This window comes from Odocoileus virginianus, chromosome 26, assembly GCF_023699985.2.
Source record: "Odocoileus virginianus isolate 20LAN1187 ecotype Illinois chromosome 26, Ovbor_1.2, whole genome shotgun sequence".
Lineage (NCBI taxonomy): Eukaryota > Metazoa > Chordata > Mammalia > Artiodactyla > Cervidae > Odocoileus > Odocoileus virginianus.
In genome coordinates this window covers 1,291,642-1,309,824 of record NC_069699.1, presented here as the reverse complement: position 1 = coordinate 1,309,824, position 18,183 = coordinate 1,291,642, and the positions used below count along the sequence as shown (strand labels likewise).

Here is an 18,183-nt window from a genome sequence, read left to right as displayed (position 1 = left end):
GGACTTACTGTCACTCTGGGTCCTCACTGTGCTGTTTCAAAGTTCAAAGGAACATACACTTCACACATTTGGGGTTTTGGCAAATTAAAATATTATAAAGTACCATCGTTATGGGCTGAATTGTGTCATCCTACCAACCCAATGGCAACCCACTCCAGTATTCTTGCCTGAAAAACCCCACTGATGAAGGAGCCTGGTGGGCTGCAGTCCACGGGGTCACAAAGAGTCAGACACAACTGTGCGACCTGACTTTCCCTTTCACCAACCCAAATTCATATGTCCAAGTCCTGACTCCAAGTATTTCAGAATGTGACTCTATTTAGAGATAGGGTCTAGTAACCAAGTTAAAAGGCAGGCCCTAATCCAACATGACTAGTTTCCTTATAAAAAAGGTTAGGTACCTCATTGTGGTTTTGATTTGCATTTCTCTGATAATGAGTGATGTTGAGCATCTTTTCATGTGTTTGTTAGCCATCTGTATGTCTTCCTTGGAGAAATGTCTGTTGAGTTCTTTGGCCCATTTTTGGATTGGGTCATTTATTTTTCTGGAGTTGAGCTGGACACAATGAGGTACCATTATACGCCAGTCAGGATGGCTGCTATCCAAAAGTCTACAAGCAATAAATGCTGGAGAGGGTGTGGAGAAAAGGGAACCCTCTTACACTGTTGGTGGGAATGCAAATTAGTACAGCCACTAGGGAAAACAGTGTGGAGATTTCTTAAAAAGCTGGAAATAGAACTGCCATATGACCCAGCAATCCCACTTCTGGGCATACACACCAAGGAAACCAGATCTGAAAGAGACACGTGCACCCCAATGTTCATCGCAGCACTGTTTATAATAGCCAGGACATGGAAGCAACCCAGATGCCCATCAGCAGACGAATGGATGAGGAAGCTGTGGTACATATACACCATGGAATATTACTCAGCCATTAAAAAGAATTCATTTGAATCAGTTGTAATGAGATGGATGAAACTGGAGCCCATTATACAGAGCGAAGTAAGCCAGAAAGATAAAGACCATTACAGTATACTAACACATATATATGGACTTTAGAAAGATGGTAACGATAACCCTATATACAAAATAGAAAAAGAGACTCAGATGTATAGAACAGACTTGTGGACTCTGGGAGAAGGCGAGGGTGGGATGTTTCAAGAGAACAGCATTGAAACATGTATATTATCTAGGGTGAAACAGATCACCAGCCCAGGTTGGGTACATGAGACAAGTGCTTGGGCCTGGTGCACTGGGAAGACCCAGAGGGATTGGGTGGAGAGGGAGGTGGGAGGGGGGGACTGGGATGGGGAATACATGTAAATCCATGGCTAATTCATTTCAATGTATGACAAAAACTACTGTAATGATGTAAAGTAATTAGCCTCCAACTAATAAAAATAAATTGAAAAAAAAAAAAAGAAAAAAAAAAAAGGTTAGGATCTAGACACATACAGAGGAAAGACCACAAGAAGACAAAAAGAGAGACTTGCCCACAAGCCAAGAGAAGCCTCAGAAGACATAAACCCTGCTGACACGCTGACCTCAGACTTTTAGCCCCTAGAATTGTGAGAAAATAAGGGTTAGAGAATGAAAGGGCCTGGATAGCTCAAGTGGTAAAGAATCTTCTGCCTTGCAATGCAGGAGATGTGGGTTTGATCCCCAGGTTGGGAAGATCCCTTGGAGAAGGAAATGGCAACCCAGTCCAGTATTCTTGCCTGGGAAATTCCATGGAAGGAGGAGCCTGGAGGGCTACAGCTAACAGGGTTGCAAAGAGTTGGACATGTCTGAGAATGCATGGACATGACAGAGAATGAAAAACTGAGTCCAACAACCTGACATCCAAAGAAGTCAAATACTTGGGAAGAAGTGGAAATGATAATGGAAAGTCAAGTGAGAGTTCAGAACCTAAATGAAGAGGACCATCTGGTTGTCACCAGACTCACATCACAGCATCTTACTGGTATTTGGCAACTCGTACTGGACTGCGCTTAAGAGTTAAACTTGAGTTCAATTTATATTTTAAACCTATTTTGGAAACCTACATTTCTGAAGGAATCCACTCAAAAGAAGACTTCAACAGGTAGATAAATAACTAAGAATGAGTGGCAGCTGCAATGGAGATACCCAACTTACAAGAAATCAAGGAACAAGTGTGTCCTTCAACATGATTAATAACTATTTTAAAGGCAACCCAACTGTGATTGTTACATTCTATTTGTTTAAACTCTTTATAAAACATAAGGGGTTCATGTTTAATATTAGGTGATTTGCACCTCACTGAAATTTTAAAAAGGATTACTACCAACCCAATACCAAATTATAAGCAGTACCTACTTCATTCAGTTTAAAACAGTCTCAGAAAATGGATATCTGATATTTAACACACGAAAGAAATATTTGGCAGTTTTTATGTGTTAGATGAGCTGCTACTTTTCTGACACAAATTCTGATACTATTTTTTAAGTGAAACCTATTGGGTCCAAGAGTATTCAACTTAATTACTCTATAAAATATAAAGAGATGAGTCCTAAAAAGAATTAGATGCCAACAGAAAAGCTTCTGTTCATTATTCGAAATATATTACAGAAAATGCTGCATACTGATTTGAAGATGAATTATGAAAAGCATTATCAAATGTCCAAATAACTTGGGCACTTTCAGGTGATGCAAAGGAATTATCTGACTCCAAGTTTGCATATCTCAGCTAAAACAGAATGTGCCGAACTGCAGGGAAAGCTGAGCAGAGGCAAAAGATGTAGAAAACATGATTACTTCTCTCCAGCTGCGACATCCATCATCTGCTCTGATTTGCTGTAACTGAAGAAAGAAGTTGACGTCCAGTTTCACCCTCACTCTGACCTCAATCTGAGTTCCCAAACTGTCAATGTTGATAATGCACTGTGCATTTCTACTTCCTGATTTTTCATGTTCATATTGAGAAGAAATTCTGAAGTGCTGTGTGGGGGCTGAAAGGTGGACAGGGAAAGTAAGAGTCAACAACCCAAGGAAAGGATATCAGAATTACAAGGAAAAATGTACAGTCAATCTTAGAGCCTGTGGGCGGTGGAAGGTAAAATGTACAAACGCAGCAAGGTCAAACGGACATTGGGTATTGAAATCTACTTGCAGCAGGAAGTTGGAAACTTAGGCAGTGCAAGAAATTTCAAAGGAACAGAAAATATATCACAAAGAAACTGATGTTTTATACTTTCTTTATCCAGTGGAAATGATCTAAGATAGCTACTGCCTGCAACAGAAGTTGAAGCTTAAGCATGATATCGGCTGCCATATATTTATAACCAATGAGAAGAAATAAATACATTTTTAAAACTGTAGTCTGGATGTTTAAGGAGATAGCAAATTTTACTTGAGCTTCATCCTTAATCTATAGGAAACAAAATGGATGAGTTGGAATCATCACTAACTTACTGTTATATTTGCCAAGAAATCTCTTTGCTGTACCTAACAGCAGGGACCAATGGAAAAAGGAAATTTCTCATCTCTACACATACACACACATATTTACATACAAAAGTATGTAAGTATGCAAATAAGAAGTAATCAAATAATATTTTATAATACTGTTAATGAAAAGATGTAGTAGAGATCTCATTTGTGAATGAGTACATGTGTGTGTGCTAAGTTGCTTCAGTCACGTCAGACTCTGCGTGCCGTAGCCCGCCAGGCTCCTCTGTCCATGGGATTCCCCAGGCAGGAATCCTGGAGTGGGTTGCTGTGCCCTCCTCCAGGGGGTCTTCCCGACCCAGGGATCAGACCCAGGTTCTTACCACTCCTGCACTGGCAGGAAGGCTCTTTACCACTAGCGCCACCTGGGAAGCCCTAAATATATATACTATATCTAAAAAGTAACACTGGATTGGCTTGCTAACTTACAGACAGAGTTGAACTGTTTGGCCCATAGTATTTAGAATGCAAATATATTTTCTTTAATTTTCATATTTATGAGGAATCTTTGCAAAACATCTGTGTAAAATGGCTAGCTTCTGCTTGACATTGTATTTTCCTATACTGAAATATGAAGTTCTTTTTTACCTTTACCTTGCTCTTTCTAAGACTTCTTAAACATTATAGCTTTCTCTTCCTAGCAATGAAGACAGCCCCATCCTCAAGCTCAAATGGGCATAACTCAAAGGCAAGAGACTGCGTAAGTATTTTTATAAGTGTGTGTTATTTTATGATGTGGTGACAAATATGACTACTATAATTAGATTTTTCATGGAGCTTGACCACAAAGAAAATGATGTTCTCTTAACTATTATTTGCTTTTATTATACAGTGATTAAGCAGGCATTTCTTGATTCTGTATCAATTTCTCTTTAGCTTTTTTAGCTTTATAGGAGAATGTGAACTCTTCTGAGAAGATGTTGATAAGACTGAGTTCCGAGCCCTCAGTTAGCAGTAAGGGCAAAGGCTAGTAACTCACACACGTTAAAGCTACACTGCCAAGTGTCTCTGCAGTCAGTTGACTGGTCTTCCCATTTGAAATTTCAGTATCGATATTTCCTAATTAAGGACTGATGTTTGGCTGCTTTTAGTAGGTTAATCCAGTTTTATATTCTACTACTGCAATTTATCCTGTTATCATCTTTCTATGTATTTGTGGTACTGAATAAGCAATAAAGCAATAGATTTGAGTTTCTTAGTCTGTACTTTAAGTCTGTGTTCATTTGTAGTTAGTTTATAAAGAAGAATTTATGTGACTACATAGCAAAATGTATTTTACTCTTTCCAGTAAGCAAGAAGGTGAGTACAGCTGTATTTTGCAGCATTTTTATGGTCTTAATCACAGATTAGAGGTAATTTAGGGACTGGAGTAAAACATGCTTCATTCGTATTTCAAACTCTAACCCTCAGTTATAAGCACAAAACTGCAAAAGAAATTCCTAATCAAATTTCTAATGTAATATTTCAGACATAGTGACAAGATTCAAATCCGTCTCTTGAATTAGAATTACTGAACCTTCAGAATTTCCATTAGTAAATATAAATGTTCTGCTTTCAAAACGTTAGAGGTATGAAAAATAGCATGGGACTACAAATACCTTCATAAGTAACTTCAAAAATAAGTGCTCATACTCACGCCTTTAAAAACATTTGTTTTTACTCTAGTTCTTCTTCAAGCCCATCCTATTATTAAATGGGTTTCCCTTGTGACTTAGTGGTAAAAAAAACTTGCCTGCCAATACAAGAGATGCAGATTCAGTCTCTGGGTCAGGAAGAGCCCCTGGAGAATGAAATGGCAACCCACTCCAGTATTGTTGCCTGGAAAATCCCATGGACATAGGACCCTGGCAGGCTACAGTCCATGGGGTCACAAAGAGCTGGACATGACTTAGCAACTAAACAACAACAATTATATGTGTATAAATTATATATATCAAATAATATATGTGCATATCAATTAACATATATGTATTTTTAAACAATATTTCACATTTGATCCCTAGAAAAACGTTCAGTAACAAAAGGTACATATTTGAGAGATTTCCATATCTGCAAAGATATTAAGTATATTGGTTTGCTAAGGCTACCATAGAAAAATATCACAGACTGGGGAGCTTACAAACAGAAATTTATTCTCCCACGGTCTTATAGGTAGAAGTCCCAGATCAAGGTATCAGCGGGGCTGGTTTTCCTGGAGGCCTCTCCCGGGGTTGCAGATGCTGTCTTCACATGGGCTGGCCTCTGCACACGGCCCTGGTTGTCCACTGTGTGCTCAAAGTTTCTCTTCTTACAGGAACACCAGTCAGACTGGATGAGGGCCTGTTTTAACTTAACCACCTCTTTAAAGGCTCTCATATCAAATACAGTCTCATTGTGAACCTAGAGATTTAACATATGACCTTTGGGGGGAACCTCAAATCAGTCCGTAACAGGAAGTGATAGAGCAAGAGCACATATCTAGGTATTGACCTGAAGACCTCTTGTATGTGTTCTGTGTTGTGTGTTAGATGAACCCATCACAGTCTCCCCAGGAAAGCAAACATCTAATATTTGTCATGGTGAATAGCTGAATATAAATGAAAACAAGGTGATGGGACAAAAGGAAGATTTGAATAGAGAAGGGGCAAAACTCTTGAAAGAAATTTTAAAATTGTCAATAAAGACTGAACTAGAAGAACACAAGAACTGGTAACTCCTTCAGAAAAATAACACATGGAAAGGGAAAATCCGTAAATTTAAAGACGAAAACTCCTGAAGAAAAAGTAATACCAAAGCTAACCAGAGAAGATTCACCATCAGTACCACAGGAATCCAAAAATAAAATCAAAGCAATGCAACAATAAACTGATTATAATTTAAGAAAAAATAATCGAGATGAAAAGACTTGAAACTATATACTGAAAATGCATGCTGCATACTAGAGAAATCAACCCAGAATGGGAAACACTGAGCTATAAAATAGTAAGTGTACAAAAATCAAAAGAAAAAAGACATTTTAAGCATCTAGGCAATAATTAAAGAATGCAAATTTTTTTCAAGATTGGCCACATTGGGCCATAAAACAAGATCCAATGAAACAGACTACAAGAGATTTAAATTAGAACTCAATAACAATAAAATGTTTTTTAAATCCCATATTTGGTCATTTTAAAACACAATTCTAATAACTCATTTCAAAGAAAAAAATCACAAACTGAATAGTAATAAAACAAAACATATTAAAATTTGTGGGATATAGCTAAAGTAGTGCTTAAAGAGAAATTTATAGCTTTAATTGCCCATATCTGGAAGAAAAAAAGATATGAATCAGTTATTTAAGCTTCCAATTTAAGAAACTAGACAAAGAAGAATTAAACCCAAACAAGTCAGGGAAAGAATAACAATGAGACCAGAAAACAATAAATAAGTTAGACAACAACATAGAAGTTGATTGTTTGAAAAGTTTTGAAAGTTAATAAACTTATTAGCAAGATTATACCACAAAAGTTTATTAGAAAACACCAACAAAAATCTTACCTTGGCCAATTCTTTAATTTTACCAAAACCAGGCTTCCAAGAGGGAGCTGTGAATAGACGATCCTATATCCATTTTGATGAAGCTGAGACTCTTCAGGAAAATCTTCTTCAGAAACAGAGCAGTTATTGTACTTTGAGTCAGTGTTCATGAAGCAGTACCATGGTTCATTGTGATTGACTTTGGCTTTATCTTCATTTGATAACAGTCTCCATTTCAAACAACTTTCATTCTCACATTGAACCCATACTTTGTTTATACATATGCTGTTTTCCACTGAGGAATTCATTGCCATATTACAATATTCTATTATCTTACTATCAAATTTTCCTTTTTCCGTAAGTGCTTTTAACCTAGAAATAAAAGGAAAATAACAGAACAAAGATTTGAGGGGATAAGGAGAGAAAGCTCAGGCCAAAATCTGAGAAGTAGCTCTTTTTTACCTTGTTTGTGCACCTTTTTCCCTGTAAACATTGAACATGTCGTGTTTCCACCCACCAAGAAACAAAGGAAGAAAACAGAAGCCTCATTCTGGTCATAAAATGCTCCCAAATTAAAAATAAGGAAAGTATGATGAAGCAGAAAAGGGTACAGGTTAACATTATATAATATCTACTCTACTACTATGCAGTATACATCTAATAGATGCCCAGTACTTCTGCCACCGTTGTTGCTGTTGTTTAGCTGCTAAGTCGTGTCTGACTCCGCAGCCCCATGGACTGCAGCCTGCCAGGCTCCTCTGTCCATGGGATTTCCCAGGCAAGAATACAAGAGTGGGTTGCTATTTCCTTCTCCAGGGGATCTTCCTGACCTAGGGATTGAACCCGCATCTCCTGCATCGCAGGCAGATTCTTTACTGCTAAGCCACTATAATAGGTAAATCTTACTCAGTGCTGACTCTGGGCCATATACTATTCAATGCACACCACTTATATAGCCTTCCCAACAACCTCAGTGTGACCATTTTTAGAGAGAAAATGAAAGCTAAGAAAAGTCAAGTAATTTGTTTAAGGTCCCAGAGCTAGTACATGATACAGTTGGGATTTAAATTCAGGCAGTTCCCTAATTCTGTGATCTTATCCACTAGGTAGTATCGCCTCTTGGGTATATGGTGTATACAGTGTAGACTTAATCCCTTTCTTTTTCTAATTCTGAGGAAAACCAAAGGTAGCAAAATATTTCACCATAAGAAAATGTGAAATTTTTAAAAAATTAAAGGAATATTTTGCTTATTTTATTATTAATTCAAATGATTTTATTCACTATTAATTCAAGACATTAGAATTATATAAATCCCTAACTGCAAGCTTTAATAATAAGTTATGTGTATATTAAAATGATTAATAATTAATAGAGGTAAAATATAAGTAAAACTAATTATTAGTAACTTACTTTGAAATATAAACCTATTTTTAGAAAAAGACTTGCATATACTATATTGATAAATTAGTAGAACACTAGTGGGGCTTCCTAGGTGGCTCAGTGGTAAAGAATCTGCTGCCAATGCAGGAGACACAAGAGATGCAAGAGCCGGAGAATCGATCCTTGGGTTGGGAAGATCCCCTGGAGTAGGAAATGGTAACCTGCTCCAGTATTCTTGCTTGGAAAATTCCATGCACAGAGAACCCTGACAGGCTACAGTCTACAGGGTAGCAAAGAGTCACACGACTGAGCACACACACATAGAACACCACTATCCAAGTATCAGTTCAGTGGTTCAGTAGTGTCAGACTCTTTGCGACCCCATGAACTGCAGCACGCCAGGCTTCTCTGTCCATCACCAACTCCCGGAGTTTGCTCAAACTCATATCCATTGAGTCGGTCATGCCATCCCACCATCTTATCCTCTGTCATCCACCTCTCCTCCTGCCTTCAATCTTTCCTAGCATCAGGATCTTTTCCAGTAAGTCAGTTCTTCACATCAGGTGGCCAAAGTATTGGAGTTTCAGCTTCAGCATCAGTCCTTCCAATGAATATTCAGAACTGATTTCCTATAGGATTGACTGGTTTGATCTCCTTGCAGTCCAAGGGACTCTCAAGAGTCTTTTCCAATACCACAGTTCAAAAGCATCAATTCTTTGGCACTCAGCTTTCTTTATAGTCCAACTCTCTCATCCATACATGACTACTGGAAAAACCATAGTTTGACTACATGGACCTTTGTGGACAAAGTATGTCTCTGCTTTTTAATATGCTATCTAGGTTGGTCATAGCTTTTTTAAGGAGCAAGCATCTTTTAATTTCACGGTTGCAGTCACCATCTGCAGTGATGCTGGAGTCGAAGAAAATAAAGTCTGTCGTTGTTTCCATTGTTTCCCCATCTATTTGCCATGAAATGATGGAACCAGATGCCATGATTCAGTTTTTTGAATGCTGAGTTTTAAGCCAGATTTTTTTCACTCTCCTCTTTCACCTTTAATTAATAGCTGTACTTCTTTTCTTTCTTCTACTTTCTTTGGGCATTCTTTGTTGAGTTTATCTTTCTCTTTTTGAGTTGATGCCTCATTTTGGTCTTTTTTTTAAACTTTATTAATTTTATTATATTTTGATAAGTACTCTTAGTATGAGATCTACCCTTTTAATAATTTTAAAAGTGCATAATAGAGTATTGCTGACTATGGGTAGAATGTTGTATAGCAGATCTCTATCATTTACTCATCTTTCTTACTTAAAACTTTATGCCTGCTAATTTAGAACTCCCTACTTCACCATTTTCCTCACTCATGGAAATCATCCCACTCTTTGATTATCTGAATTTGATTATTTTAGATATCACATATAAGTGGAATAACACAGTATTTGTCTTTCTATGACTGGCTTACTTTACTTAGCATAATGTTCCCCAGGTTAATCCATGTTGTTGCATGTTGCAGAACATTCTCCACATTTAAGGCTGAACAGCATTCCATTGTATGTTTTATTTGTCCATCGATTAACACTTAGGCTGTTTCCATATCTTGGCTACTATAAATAGTACTGCTATAAACATGTGAGTACTAATATGTCTTGGAGATCCTATTTCAGTTATCTTAGATAAATACCCAGAAGTGGGGTGACTGAATCATATGGTAGTTCTATTTTTAATTTTTTGAGGAGACCTCTAATAGTGCTATTGTTTTCCATAGCACTAGCAGCATTTTGTATTCCCACCTACAATGTACACGTTTCCAGTGTATTCACATCCTCATCAATCTCTATTATCTTTTCACTTTTTGATAACAGCCATCCTAACGGGTGTGAAGTGATAACTAATTGTGATTTTGATTTGCATTTCCCTGATGATTAGTGATGTGAAGGATCTTTTCATATACCCAATGGCCATATAGCTTCTTTAGAAAAATGGCCCATTTTAAGATTTAAACATTTTTATTGTGTCGGTTGTATCAGTTCCTTATATATTTTGGATATTAATCCCTTCTAAAATGTTTATAAATATTTCTCCCATTCTGTAGGCTATCTTTCATTTAACTAATTTTCTCTCTTGCTACAAAGAAACAGTTTAATTTAATGCAGTCCTACTTTATTTTTACTTTTCTTGCCTGTGCTTTTGGTGTCAGATCCAAAGAATCATTGATAAAATCAATCTCAAGAAACTTTTCCTCTAAGTTTGCTTCTAGGAGTTTTACGGGGTGGTCTTACATTTGTCTTTAATCCAAAAATAAATTTCAAGTTTATTTTTGTGTACAGTTTAAGGATCCAATTTCATTCTTTTGCATATGAACACCCAGTTTTCCAAGACAATTTAATGAAGGGACTATCTTTTCCCCATTCAGTACCTTTGTTTAAAATTGGTTGACCTCTATACATCTGGGTTTATTTCTGGGCTCTGTATTCTGTTCCACTGATTTGTGTCAGTTTTTAATGCTGATACCATACCCCTTTGATTACTACAACTTTGTAAAATAGTTTGAAACTAGGAAGTACAATGCCTTCAACTTTTCTCTTCTTGTTCAAGATTACTTAGCTATTTGGAGTTTTATATGGTTACATACAAATTTTAGATTTTTTTTCTATTTCTGTGAAAATGCCAATGGAATTTTGATAGGGATTGAACTGAATCTGTAGATTGCTTTGGGTTGTATGGACATTTTAACAACATAAATTCTTCCAATCTATGAATACGGGATATCTTTCCACTTATTTTTGCCTTCTATTTCTTTCATCTAAGTTTTATAGTTTTCAGTTTATAAAACTTTCACCTGATTAACTTTATTACTAAGCATTTTTTGGAGACAACTGTAAATTAGATTATTTTCATTTTTTTTTTCAGCTACTTTGTTGTCAGTGTATAGAAATGCAATTCATTTCTGTTGGTTGGTTTTGTGTCTTACAACTTTCTTGAGTTCATGTATTAGTTTTAACAATTTTTTGGTGGAGTCCTCAGGGTTTCTATATATGAGATCATGTATTCTACAAACAGAGAAAATTATACTGCTTCCTTTCAGATATGGACACTTTTTACTTCTCTTTCTTGCCCAACTGTCCTGGCTAGAAACTCTAGTACCATGTTGAATAACATTGTGTAAGTGGGCACCCTGGTCTTGTTGCTGATTTTAGATGAAAGCTTTAAGGTTTTCACTAGTGAGCCTGATGTTACCTGTGAGCTTGTTACATATGGTCATCATTTTATTGAAATATAATCCTTCTACATCCACTCTGTCAAGAGTTTTCATCATCAAAAGATCTTAACTTTTGTTAAATGCTTTCTCTCCATCTACTGAGATGACAATATGATTACATTTCCCTTTACTGTGGTGTATCATGTTTATTCATTTGAAAGTGTTAAACCATCCATACATCTTATGAATAAATTCTACTTGATCTTAGTGTGTGATACTTTTTATGCGCTCCTCAATTCTAATTGAGAATTTTTGCACATATGTTCATCAGGTATACTAGTCTGATGTTCTCTTTTCTAGTGGTGTTCTTTTATGATGTTAGTATCAAGTTAATGCTGGCTTTGTAAAATGTATTTGGAATTGTTATCTTCAATATTTTGAAAGAGATTGAGAAGGAATTCCCACTGATTACTCTCAAATTTTTGATAGAACTTACCAATAAAGTCACCTGGTTCTGAACTTTTCTCTTGGGAGAATTTTAAATTACTGATTCAATCACCTTACTTGTTATCTGTTCAAATCTATTTCTTTCTGATTCAGTCTAGGTAGGTTATATGCATCTAGGAATTTATCCATTCTTCTAAATTATTCAACTTGTTAGCATCTAATTGTTCATTGTGGTCTCTTAGGATCCTTTGTGTTTCTGTGGCACCAGCTGTAGTCTCTTTTATTTATGATTTTGAGTCTTTTTTTTTTCCTGTTAGTCTAGCTAAAGTTTTGTGACTTTTATCAAGAAACCAACTTTTAGTTTCACTGATCTTTTTCTATTATTTTTTAATGTTTCATTTATGTTTGCTCTGATTTCTGTTATTTCCCCTTCAACTAAATTTGGGCTTAGTAGTTCTTTTTTCTAGTTCCTTCTAGTGTAAAGTTAGTTTGCATGAGGTCTTTCTTCTTAATGTAAACATTTATCATTATAAACTTCCCTCTTAGAATTGCTATTGCAATATCCTGTAATTTTAGTATGTTATATTTCATTTTCATTTGTCTCATGATATTTTCAGGTTTCTGATTTCTTCTTCGACCAACTGGTTTTTCAGGAGCATGTTGTTTAATCTCTATATATTTGTCAATTTTCCAGTTTTTCTCAGAAAAGATGCCTGATAGTACTGCAATATGATATATCCTGAAAAATGCTCCATGTACATTTGAGAAGAATGTGCATTCTGCTGCTGTTAGATAGAATGTTCTGTATGTATCTGCAGAATCCTCATCTAAAGCGTAATTTAAGTCCAAAGTTTTCTTACTGATTTTCTGTCTGGATGATCTATTCATTGTTCAAAGTTGGTAATGAAATCCCCTATTATTGTTGTTGTTCAAAAGCATTAATTCCTCGGTACTCAGCCGTCCTTATGGTCCAGCTCTCACATCTATACAAAACTACTGGAAAAACCATAGCTTTGGCTATATGGACCTTTGTCAACAAAGTGATGTCTCTGCTTTTTAATATACTGTCTAGGTTTGTCACAGCTGTTCTTCTAAGGAGCATGCATCTTTTAATTTCAATTTTAATTATTGTTGTACTGCTGTCTATTTCTTCCTTCAGATATTTCATATATTCAGATGCTTTATGTATTCAGATGCTCCAATACTGGGTGCATAAATATTTTCAGTTATTATATTCTCTTGATGAATTGACCTCTTTATCATTGTATAGCAACTCTGATACTTTTTACAGTTTTTTTTTACTTCTATTCTGTTTTATATAAGAATAGCTATTGCTAGGTCTCTTTTGGTTTTCATGCACGTGGAATATCTTTTTCCTTCCCTTCACTTTCAGTCTACAATTAGAGAATTAGTCCACTTACATCTGGAGTAATTTTTGACAGGTAAAAGCTTATTGACGACCTTTTGTTAATTTTTTTTCTAAGTGTTTTATAGATTTTTCTCTTCTTTCTCTCATCTTTTATGATTTGGTGGTTTTCTGTAGTGGTATACTTTGATTCCTTTTACATTATCTTTTGTATATCTACCAAAGGGTTTTGCTTTGAGGCTTGCTTAAAACATCCTACAATTATAATAGTTCATTTTAAGCTGATAACTTCAATAACTTACAAAAGCTCCTCATTTTTACTCTCTGTACCCACATTTTATGTTCTGATATCACATACACCTTTCCATATTATGTGTCCAATAAAAATTATTTAAGTGTCTAACTATTTGCAACCCCATGACTACAGAGTCCATGGAAATCTCCAGGCCAGAATACTGGAGTGAGTAGCTGTTCCCATCTCCAGGGGACATTCCCAACCCAGGGATTGAACCCAGATCTCCCACACTGTAGGAGGATTCTTTACCAGCTGAGCCACCAGGGAAGCCCAAGAATACTAGAGTGGGTAGCCTATCCCTTCTCCAGGGGATTTTCCTGACCCAGGAATTGAACCGGGATCTCTGTCATTGCAGGCAGATTCTTTACCAGCTGAGGTATTGTTCAGTTCAGTTCAGTTCAGTTGCTCAGTTGTGTCCGACTCTTTGCAACCCCATGAATTGCAGCACGCCAGGCCTCCCTGTCCATCACAAACTCCCGGAGTTTACTCAAATTCATGCCCATCGAGTCAGTGATGCCATCCAGCCATCTCATCCTCTGCCATCCCCTGCTCCTCCTGCCCCCAATCCCTCCCAGCATCAGGGTCTTTTCCAATGAGTCAACTCTTTGCATGAGGTGGCCAAAGTATTGGAGTTTCAGCTTCAGCATCAGTCCTTCCAACAAACACCCAGGACTGATCTCCTTCAGGATGGACTGGTTGGATCTCCTTGCAGTCCAAGGGACTCTCAAGAGTCCTCTCCAACACCACATAGTTCAAAAGCATCAATTTTTCGGCGTTCAGCTTTCTTTACAGTCCAACTCTCACATCCATACATGACCACTGGAAAAACCATAGCCTTGACCAGATGGACCTTTGTTGGCAAAGTAATGTCTCTGCTTTTTAATATGCTATCTAGGTTGGTCATAACTTTCCTTCCAAGCAGTAAGTGTCTTTTAATTTCATGACTGCAGTCACCATCCGCAGTGGTTTTGGAGCCCAAAGAAATAAAGTCTGACACTGTTTCCACTGTTTCCCCATCTATTTCCCATGAGGTGATGGGACCAGATGCCATGATCTTAGTTTTCTGAATGTTAAGCTTTAAGCCAACTTTTTCACTCTCCTCTTTCACTTTCATCAAGAGGCTTTTCAGTTCCTCTTCACTCTCTGCAATAAGGGTGGTGTCATCTGCATATCTGAGGTTATTGATATTTCTCCCGGCAATCTTGATTCCAGCTTGTGCTTCTTCCAGCCCAGCGTTTCTCATGATGTACTCTGCATAGAAGTTAAATAATCAGGGTGACAATATACAGCCTTGACATACTCCTTTTCCTGATTTGGAACCAGTCTGTTGTTCCATATTCAGTTCTAACTGTTGCTTCCTGATCTGCATACAGGTTTCTCAAGAGGCAGGTCAGGTGGTCTGGTATTCCCATCTCTTGAAGAATTTTCCACAGTTTGTTGTTGATCCACACAGTCAAAGGCTTTGGCATAGTCAATAAAGCAGAAATAGATGTTTTTCTGGAACTCTCTTGCTTTTCCATTACAGAAGCCCCAAAATTATTGCAGCTACAGAGATTTTCAATACTTTTGTCTTTTTACTTTTATACTAGAGCTATATGTGATTTACATAATACCATCATATATTATTTTTAATAAAACTTTATATTTACCTGTATCAGTGAGTTTTATACTTTTATGTTTTCATATTCCTAATTAGCATCCTTTCATTTCAGCTTAAAGAATTCCTTTAGCATTTCTTGTAAGGCAGGTTTAGTAGTGATGAATTCCTTAAGCTTTTGTTTAATAATATCTCTATATCTCCTCCAATTCTGAAGAACAACTTTGCCAGAAACACTATTCTTGATTGGCAGTTTTCTTTCTTTCATAAGTTCTTTTAGAACTTTCAATATATTATTCCATTCCCTGTCTTCACTTTTTCTGTTCTTTTTCCTCCTCTGACTGTATGATTTCCAGTGAACTATCTTCAAGCTCATTGATCCTTTCTTCTGTTTGATCTTCTGCCTTTTCTCATCTCACCCCAGTTTCCACATGACCATTGAGGATCTCATAGAACTACTACTAATTATGTGCCCCATTAGCTCCCAGATGCAGATTAATTAGCACCATTAGGCAACAGCTGAAAAAGTATTTAGTCAAATCCCTTCTAGGGAAAACAGATTAGTGTTTTTGCCTGCTCTCTCTGTGATAAGTCTGGGGAGACAGTGGCAGGATGTGCTTACACATCTGTTAGAAATTGCTTACTTGTTTTCTATGGTGAAAGGGGACTGTGAATGCCAAGCCCTTTTGGTTCTCTAAGCTAGGTGATTTGGGAGCCAGTCCCTTGAGTGGCAGTCATAAAAGTTAGGGTGCTAGATGCACAGACAAGCTCCTTTCAGAAAGAAGCTGAACACTCACTTTTATCATTGGAGAGAGAGCGAGGAAAGTGCTCACAAGCCCTTTCAGGCTCCTGGAAGAGGACAATCAGTTTCCAGATGCAAGCTGGTTAGAAGCCCAATTCTTGGGCAGCAACTGGAAAAGTATGCAGTTAAATTCCTTCCACAGAGAAAATGGTAATTTTATGTTTTATTCTGGTCCCTCTGTGTTGAGCCCAAGGGTACAGCCAAGGTTAAGTGTTTACACTTCTGTTTAAAACCATCTGTTTGCTTAACATGGTCCTGGTGGATGCACAAATGCTGATTCCCATTGGCTCTCAGAGCTAGGTGATCTAGGTGCTGGTCCCTTGGGTAGCAGCCATAAAAGTTGAGGAGCTAGCTGTGTGTTCCAAACCCTCTGTTTCTCAGGGAGAAACTGCCAGGTTCCCCTGTGGCTAAACTAAAGGTTTATGGCATGAATGTATCTTAGCTTTTCCTACTCATTTCAGGGTGGTTATTTCCTCAGTCACCTCAATGTGTAGGAGGAACTAAACTAGTTTCTATATTTCTCTCCAAAGGAACTGATCTGTGTGGAGCTGCTCATTCAGCGCATCTGTGGGAGGAAGAAAAGTCTGGCGCCTTGCTTCACTCTGCTGTCCTGGTGACGTCCTTTGTATTCTGTTTCCTTTACTTCTAATGAGCTGCAGAAAATGTTAAGCAGCAATGGTAATCTAACTGTAGCAGAGCGCAGTGACCTCAGTCCTTAGCACGGCAGCCACTGCTGTGCATCTGTACTTCGTGCCCTGTCACCAGGCAGTGTCCTGTTCACCTACTAGTCAGTGCCTCAGTGGGCCCCATCCACTCAACCAACCGTCAGTGAGCGACCGTTAGTGGTTCTGCTCGGCCGCCGGACAGTGCCTCAACTCAGTGGGCCCCATCCACTCAGCCAACTGTCAGTGAGCAACTGTTAGTGGTCCTGCTCAGCCACCGGACAGTGCCTCAGTGGGCCCCATCCACTCAACCAACCATCAGTGAGCGACCGTCAGTGGTCCTGCTCCGCCGCCGGACAGTGCCTCAGTGGGCCCCATCCACTCAACCAACCGTCAGTGAGCGACCGTTAGTGGTCCTGCTCGGCCACCGGACAGTGCAGCAGTGGGCCCCATCCATTCAACCAACCGTCAGTGAGCAACCGTCAGTGGTCCTGCTCTGCCGCCGGACAGTGCCTCAGTGGGCCCCATCCACTCAACCAACCGTCAGTGAGCGACTGTTAGTGGTCCTGCCACCGGACAGTGCCTCAGTGGGCCCCATCCACTCAACCAACCATCAGTGAGCGACCGTTAGTGGTCCTGCTCGGCCACCGGAGAGTGCAGCAGTGGGCCCCATCCATTCAACCATCAGTGAGTGACTGTTAGTGGTCCTGCTCGGCCACCGGACAGTGCCTCAGTGGGCCCCATCCACTCAACCAACCGTCAGTGAGTGACAGTCAGTGGTCCTGCTCCGCTGCCGGACAGTGCCTCAGTGGGCCCCATCCACTCAACCAACTGTCAGTGAGCGACCGTTAGTGGTCCTGCTCGGCCACCAGAAAGTGCCTCAGTGGGGCCCCATCCACTCAACCAACCGTCAGTGAGCGACCGTTAGTGGTCCTGCTCGGCCACCGGAAAGTGCCTCAGTGGGGCCCCATCCACTCAACCAACCGTCAGTGAGCGACCGTTAGTGGTCCTGCTCGGCCACCGGACAGTGCAGCAGTGGGCCCCATCCATTCAACCAACCGTCAGTGAGCGACCGTTAGTGGTCCTGCTCGGCCGCCAGACAGTGCCTCAGTGGGCCCCATCCACTCAACCAACTGTCAATGAGCGACCGTTAGTGGTCCTGCTCGGCCACCGGACAGTGCAGCAGTGGGCCCCATCCATTCAACCAACCGTCAGTGAGCGACCGTTAGTGGTCCTGCTCGGCCGCTGGACAGTGCCTCAGTGGGCCCCATCCACTCAACCAACTGTCAATGAGCGACCGTTAGTGGTCCTGCTCGGCCACCGGAGAGTGCAGCAGTGGGCCCCATCCATTCAACCGTCAGTGAGCGACTGTCAGTGGTCCTGCTCCGCCGCCAGACAGTGCCTCAGTGGGCCCCATCCACTCAACCAACCATCAGTGAGCGACTGTTAGTGGTCCTGCTCGGCCACCGGAC

At 39.1% G+C, this 18,183-nt stretch overlaps 1 protein-coding gene across 4 annotated transcripts in view; it reads right to left on the bottom strand.

Moving 5' to 3' along the window:
• Positions 1–18,183, bottom strand: part of ZCWPW2 (zinc finger CW-type and PWWP domain containing 2) — a 151,369-nt gene that overhangs the window by 83,440 nt on the left and 49,746 nt on the right. For all 4 annotated transcript variants that reach the window (XM_070455278.1, XM_070455280.1, XM_070455276.1 and 1 more), the window contains exon 2: positions 6,986–7,336. In XM_070455278.1, coding sequence (XP_070311379.1) covers positions 6,986–7,278 — 293 coding nt within the window. In that variant the 5' untranslated portion in view covers positions 7,279–7,336. The remainder of the gene's footprint in view (positions 1–6,985; positions 7,337–18,183) is intronic.